This window comes from Arachis ipaensis, chromosome B01, assembly GCF_000816755.2.
Source record: "Arachis ipaensis cultivar K30076 chromosome B01, Araip1.1, whole genome shotgun sequence".
Lineage (NCBI taxonomy): Eukaryota > Viridiplantae > Streptophyta > Magnoliopsida > Fabales > Fabaceae > Arachis > Arachis ipaensis.
The window spans coordinates 206,900-214,615 of record NC_029785.2 but is presented as its reverse complement, the minus strand read 5'-3'; the positions used below and the strand labels follow the sequence as shown (position 1 = coordinate 214,615).

Here is a 7,716-nt window from a genome sequence, read left to right as displayed (position 1 = left end):
AGTCGAATTTAGGGATTACATGCTGATTAAGATATGTTTAAGCATCACGTAAGTCACAAAAACATTTATATTTTCTTGAGGGTGTCCAAGTCTTCAACACTTCCAAGAGTGCAACAGCAATAACGTGGTTGTTGGATACTTGATGAAATGAAATGGTATAACCTAGTTATTCAAAAAGTCAATACTAAACCCTTATACCAGATATTCCTGACAGGACAATATTGGTAACATTTCAAATAACTTTCTTAAACATTTTCACTTTCATTCAATGTGCTTTAAGCACATAACTTTTCTCTCATACACATCAAGGAACTCACCTGTCTAAGGCAGAGTCATTGCATGCCATGCCTTCAGCATGAAAGAGAAGGATCGCATATATGATGAGTTCATGTAACATCCATTGTGTCCTTCCTTCCGTTTCTTTTTATCAGTCACTTTCACTTTTTGGTACAATAATGTATCTGGATACAAAAAGTGTACATCATTGAATAAATGTATACGATACAAATTGGTTACACAAACTTTCTGCCCATGATATTCTTATGCATCTCCCTTCATAAGTAAATATTTTTTTCCATTTGTTTTGCAGCTAGATCATAAACTCATTCGGTATGAAGATGCTAATTTCATTTATGTAAGAAACACATTACATCAACTACCATGCATGCCTCGATGCAACTTATGCAATAAATACAACAAAGAAAAGTAAGCCATTTTTCTTAGCGTTAAGATAGCTGAAACTAACATTACAGTTTAAAAGCAAATAATGATCCATAGCATTGCCATCTCTCACATAATTTGCTCCTAAAACATCCTTCTGATGGATTTGGGATCTTTTGATGTTGAACCAATTCCAGAAGTACTTCCAGTCCTTATAATGCTTGTTGAACTGCAGAACAACAAGCAATGGAAGATTGTTTAGAAAAATAAAAGGAGAACAAAAAAAGGGAGTGAGGATTGAGATAATTATTTTGGAAGCAATAACTAAACTGTTAGCTCCTGTAAAAGTATTACAAACACTACAAATTGGGTAGATGTATAGCCAAAAAACAAAGAAAAATGCTTAGAAAAAGTTTCTAACCAAAAAGTTGCTGTCATATATACCTACTAGTCCTCTGGAAAGTATTCTTCTTCATCACTGCAAGATTTTTCATCTCATGACTGTAAAAGAAGAAAAGACAAAGGGGTCAATATTTATAAGATAAAATTGTACAACAAAACAACCATAATTATATTACTAATTTATTTTGCCCAACTTATGATCATTGATATGACCAAAAGAAATTATTATAAACCTTAAGGCCCCTGCTTCCATCCAGCATTATAAGTTACCTCTTTAGAAATTCTATCTTTGATTTCTTCATTATGTTGCTCTTCAAATTTGACACATTGTAACCTGGTCCATCTACAACAGATCCTCAAAGATTAAACAACATTTAAAAGTGCAACCTGATGAAACATAAATAAAATATAAAGCACAATAGTAGACTGAACTAGTTACCTCCCCAGAATCTTTTTTTACTTGAAGGAGGAGTTTTAGTGCACAGCTGTACTTGCCTACTCTGTTTTTCTACAGAATTCCAATACATTGTTCATCAAGCTAACAGTTAACATGTATGTTTATCAAGTTATATTAGCATTTTGTTTGGATAAAACAAACATGTATGTTAAAAGGTTGAGAAAGATTCAAATCAGGTAGACAAAAGGATATTCACGTTCAGCAAAGCAGGAAAGGCAAGGAAAACTAAAACAAGTAGCCAATAATGCACACACTAGGAACATACTTGCATCTTCTTTCTTGTACAGATTCCTGATTCGATTAGATACTTCCTTCTCAGCCTCGGCTATTTCTTTCTGTTTTGCCTGCAGAGAGTTAACGTAGTGAGCGCGGCTAACAATTTTTATTGAATACACCCCATTCGTCTAAAATATAACCGAGTCGAACCAAAAAGAATTATGATAAAGAAATCAAAGAATGACCAAGTAAAAAATTCACCTCGTACAACTGCTTCCATTTAAATGACACTTTCTTTTCTCTCATCCTCCTCATTACTTCCTTGGAGCAATTTGACCCGTACTGCTTTTCAAAGAATCCTTTCCATAACTTATCAGTCACCGGACTCAAATCAGCTCCCTGCATAGCATATTGGGAAATTAGACAAACCATTTCACCTGGTGATAGCTCCATACATAGTTGACAAAAACGAGAACCTTAACTTACTTCGCTTGCCTTCTCCACATGCATCAACTGATCAACCGTGCAGTGTGGCAAAATTCGCTCGAGCAGGTGTAGATCGACACAACCAACATTTCCAAGGTATCTTATATTATCTATTATTTTCTGAACACAGAGATCAACCAGGGATGGAAGTTTCCGCGCAGGTAATTGAACTTCGCCTTTTCTCATCATAATGACACTGATAACCAAGAAAAGAAGAAGACTATAAGCATTCAAACTAATCATGAAAACCAATAGAAACTAACCTCTCATGTTCTCTTCCTCATATAACATCCTTCTCTTCTTGTTAATGAAAATTTACTTCTATTAGAAAAATATTGTAGATTCATATATACATGCATAGAATTGGATTCTCTCAATTGAAAAACTCACTTGATGACGTCAAAGATAAATTTTCAAGACAGAAACAAAGATGAGAACTGAATACGGTTCCATTAAGAAATTCACATTTACTATTAATTCATATCATTAAGAAACAGATGATCCGTGGAATTATTCATACTTCCACAATTTTGGCTAATAAATCAGTGGGAAAAATAAAAAGAGAGAGAATTGTTATTTCCTTCTCCATTTTTTTTTAATACAATTTTCGAAAGAACATTAATTAACAAGGATGGATCACAGATAAAGTAGATCATCAAAAACAGGATTCCAATTCATGAAAGATACAACGAGATTTGGCTAAATGCTTACATAATCGATCGAATCTAGACGCGATCCGAACGAAGGTGGATCAACGAATAAGGTACGGGAACCTCGTCGCCAAATCGAAGGACGAACGAGGAGGGAGAGAAAGAGAGGAATCGGAACACGCAGAGAGGAAGATTCCAGGGAGCGTGAACTCACGCGGTGTTTTGGGTGAGCTGAGGATGCTAACGTGCGCCGTTGGTGAGTCTTAACTCCTAACTCAAACGCACAAAAGGCACAGTTTATATTATAGTCTTTTAGATGAACTTTATTGGGATAAGGTTGGGTTTGGTTTGTTGGATACTCGTGATATGGGTAAGATTTCATTCAATTGTTGCATTAATTTTTAGATTTTCATTAAAGTATATTGAATGTAGGTCTTTTTTTCCTTCAATTATATAATTTGTGATAAAATTAGCTAATATGTGTATAAAATTATCGATTTAAAGGGTTTTTATAAAAAAAATATAATATTTAAATTTTTAATATATTTGTTATGTATTTATTAAAATAAAATAATTAATTTTTTTACTAATAATAATCTTAATATTATTATTAAAAGCACATATTAAATAAATCTTTTATGATAAGATAGATTCTTAATTTAAAACATTATGACATTATGTTACCCTAAAAAAACTTAGGTATCTACCAACTTCACCAATGGTGGTTACAAATTTTTCTCATTCAAGGCATAGTATCCAAGCAAATTTAAAAATAGGTAGAAATGAAGTTAACTTCATGTAAACTTGACAGTTAAAAGTTAAATAATTTGACAGATTTGATTTGACTAAATTGTTATCTAACGGCTCTTAATTATCAACTTCACATGAAGCATGAAGTAACTAAATTTTCACCAAGAATTAATCAAGTTAAGTAAAGTAAGTTAATACCAGTAACAACATCCATCTCAAGAACATTGGAGATTTGAGGTCCATATCTGAATGATTGGCCACTAATCCCAGCGTTGGAGAGTGTCCCTCCCACACTCAAATACTGCACTGATTTTTACCTTAAAAATTTCTTAATACTTCTTAATACGAAGTAGTTACATTAACCAAATTTTTTGGAAAGTGCTAAACAACCATTTGCTTCTTTACACATAAATCAACCTAACACAGTTTTACATTGACCAAATTATAGCTGTTGGGGGTCTTTCATCAAAAACCAAAAATGCTGGTGACACCCCATTCACCATATCAAAAGCTAACTAAACGAATCTCGCATTGCTACTGTCAATCATATTCCTTAAGCTACTAATTTGAATCATTGAATGCCACCAGCATATAGTACTGAATTGCCTTAAAAAAAATACTTCAACCACCATATTGTCATGAATTAATGTAACTTTTTATGGATCACCGAAAGGTAGAAGGATCATTTATACTAGCTTGCAATGTCTTCAGCTATAATTGGTGGAACAAATCTGCAATTTTCAAGTGTCTGCTCAAAGATATGTCCCACTCTCAGAAGCTCTTCCTGCAAGACCATATAAAGGATGGGGATCCAATTATTCATTCACAAGAATAAAATTCGACTCATCTCTTTAGAACTGATAAAGCAAAGACACTGCAGTTTTTTTCTTATTGTCGGACAAGACCCAAGTCATACACACAAATTTCTTATTTGCAATTAGCTTTCTGGAAACATGTTGGATTTTATCTCAACAAAAATCATAAAAAACACAACTTTTAAAATGGTTTAAATACTTATGTCCCTTGATAATTGCATAGCAACAAGAAAACAATTCTGTTTTCCGTTAAGCTACATGTAGGAAACAATGAAAATGCATCAAATCATGATTCATGTCTATATGAAATGATGATTGATAACGGGAATAAAACTAAAGACAATATCCCTGATATCCATCAACAAGGAGTTGAGTGCAATAGATAGAAAAAGTCATACCTCACCAAATGCTGCACCAATCATTTGTAGACCAATAGGAAGCCCGGCAGTCCCACCCTCAACAAATCCACATGGCAAAACCAAGGCGGGTAGTCCAGCTAGGTTAACATTTACCTGTTGAGAGAGAGAGAGAGAGGGCCAAAGATTATGGTTAGTGACAGGTAAATGAATATTAAGTACCTAGAAATAGAAATTCAGACAATATCAAAGAGGATGAACTCTTAATTGGTGACTTTATTCCACTAGGCGATTCTTTTTCTCATACTAAGAATATTTTCCGGGTAAATGCTAACGTAATAAAAGTAAGAGACGGAAATCAAACAATAACATTGAAATGCTTACAGTCATGATGTCTCCCGCATACATGGCCAAGGGATCATTTTTCTTTTCACCTTAAAAGGTCACAAGCAAATAGACAATTAATAATGCAGGCAATGAAATGCAATCGTGACAAAGCAATAAGATGCAAATGTAGATGCTTACCAATTTTATAAGCAGGTGAAGGAGCTGCTGGTGAAATCAGGATGTCATTTTGATTGAGTGCTTCTGTAAAGCTATTCCTAATTATGGTTCTCACCTGTGAAAATATAGTCATAAATATTTTTTCAAAGATTCTAAACCGGCCTATGTAGATGAAATTTAGACATGAATGCAACAGGGAAAATAAATAAATAAATAAGAAAATCCATGAGCGTATCTATCATACCACGTATCCCTATTTCATTGCTTAGACTTTATAATACACAATGGGAAATGGACCAAATATAATAGTTATAGCAAAATGAATAATGCTTTAGCAGTACCTGCTGTGCACGTTTGTAATATGCATCATAGTAACCAGCCGAAAGGGCATATGTCCCCATCAAAATTCTCATTTTGACCTGAAATATGCATTTAAAATTCATAGCCAGCTTTTAAGAGCAACAATGAAAATTTTAGACCATCCCTTTCATAGACATATACAAAGCTGCCAAAAACCCGTAGATCACCAAATTTGAAATCTAGGGAGTAAAAGGATGTACCTCAGAACCAAATCCATTAGCTCGGGAACTTCCATAAAGAGAGTCAAGCTCATCAGCATAAACTTGGTTTCCATATCTAGATAATAGATTAGAAAAAGGAAAGGGGGGAGGAGCAGGTGTCAAACCCGACAAAACAAGAATAAAGAGCATAGAAGAAAACATTGTGGAATGCGTGTTTTTATCTCGGAGGGAGGCCATGGAGCATTTAGCTATCACCTGATACCATCGTAGCGAGACAAGTTGGAAGATGATTCAGATGAAGCAAGGATATAGTAGGCTGGCAACCCAAGGGAAAAGGATGGAAGTGAGACCTGTACATTTAAGAGCAAATGAATGAAACATACTAAAAATATAATTGTGCTAACATAAACTTATAAAGAAGCTATAGGTACGAACTAAGTAAAATGATGAGAAGGACCTCATTTACAGAGCATCCTAATTCCTCAAAATGGGAAGCAGCAGAATGAATTGCAGAAATTACTCCAGCATCAACACCGTCACCAATGGTTTCACGGATCAGACCAACTCTCAGACCCTTCAAGGGCTTACTTTCAAAGGAACTAGCAGAGACAAAATGAGACAGAAAGTTGGGCACATCCTGAGAAATAAATTTAGGAATCGGCTTAGTAACAAGAAATACATAAATAAACACTTGTAATGATTTTGGCAACTGCCCATCTTATAGACAAATTATGCCAATACCTTTGACAACTTCAGCTAACAACAGGAGATTAGATGGGCTATAACAATTATACCAAATATAAAAGAACTCTTACTTGATTACTTGAGGTGGCATCAAATCTATCATGACCAGCAATTGCATGAAGGAGAATCCCGGCATCAGCGACTGATGAACCAAAGCAACCAATAGTATCAAGTGAAGACGCATACGCCATAAGTCCAAATCTTGAGACACGCCCATAAGTTGGCTTCAAACCTACAACACCGCAAAAAGATGCTGGCTGTCTCACGCTTCCACCAGTATCACTTCCCAGTGATACCACACACTGCCTGGCAGAAACTGCAGCTGCCGATCCTCCTGATGATCCTCCTGGCACCCTAGAAAGATCCCATGGATTGGCTGTGACCTATTGAATGAACATACGCATCACCTGAGTAAACCAATCCCAGTTATAAATGGGCCATAGCAAGAACACTAGAATCCAGACAACATAAAGCTTAGCCAAATTACACCACATCCATGAGTACCAGCAATGCAACCATGGTCTTAGACCCATGGTCTCAATTCGGAAACCTCAACAATAAAATTGAGCTTAATTTCTATCTGCAGTGAAGTTTATACTCACTATCTCAAAATGAAACTAAAAAGAAAATGGTTGAGAAAAAGTTACACAATTCATTTCACCCAAATTGGAACATAGAAAGAACAGACATAGACTTAAATCCGCACAATTAAAACAAAATGCAATGCAATACAATACCATATAATTAAGTATGCTCAGCATGAAATTAACTATAAGCTAGTTATAGAAATAACAGAATCGCAAATACTTGAAATTAAACATTAAAGAAAATTGAAGAACCTGAAATGCAGAACCTTCAGTGGTGCTACCCATACCGAACTCATCTAGATTGGTCTTTCCAACAACAATGGCGCCAAGCTCCTTCGCCCTCTTTACGGCGGTTGCGTCGAACGGCGGCCGGTACCCTTCGAGAATGCGTGACCCGCCGGTGGACGGCATATCAGCAGTACAAATGTTGTCCTTGACGGCCACCAGCACTCCGGCGAGGGGACCAACATCCTCGCCGGCGGCGATGCGGCGGTCGAGTGAGTCGGCTTGAGCTAGGAGGTCGGAGGGGTCAGGGAGGTGGAGGAAGGAGCGGAGGTGAGGCTCGGTG

General features: G+C 35.8%; 2 protein-coding genes across 2 annotated transcripts in view; both read right to left on the bottom strand.

Moving 5' to 3' along the window:
- On the bottom strand, positions 386-3,184 carry LOC107632897 (transcription elongation factor B polypeptide 3-like). The gene is given in 9 exon segments (XM_016336560.2): positions 386-830; positions 832-889; positions 1,105-1,161; positions 1,333-1,405; positions 1,502-1,570; positions 1,785-1,863; positions 1,997-2,134; positions 2,222-2,417; positions 2,933-3,184. Coding segments are annotated over 8 exon segments (747 nt in total). The 5' UTR covers positions 2,411-2,417; positions 2,933-3,184; the 3' UTR covers positions 386-746.
- Positions 3,947-7,716, bottom strand: part of LOC107632975 (glutamyl-tRNA(Gln) amidotransferase subunit A, chloroplastic/mitochondrial) — a gene marked incomplete in the record, with an annotated part of 3,996 nt that continues 226 nt past the window's right edge. Inside the window, 10 exon segments of the mRNA XM_016336633.2 lie at positions 3,947-4,405; positions 4,835-4,948; positions 5,177-5,226; positions 5,318-5,411; positions 5,638-5,715; positions 5,857-5,932; positions 6,073-6,167; positions 6,275-6,454; positions 6,633-6,944; positions 7,401-7,706. Coding sequence (XP_016192119.1) covers positions 4,313-4,405; positions 4,835-4,948; positions 5,177-5,226; positions 5,318-5,411; positions 5,638-5,715; positions 5,857-5,932; positions 6,073-6,167; positions 6,275-6,454; positions 6,633-6,944; positions 7,401-7,706 — 1,398 coding nt within the window.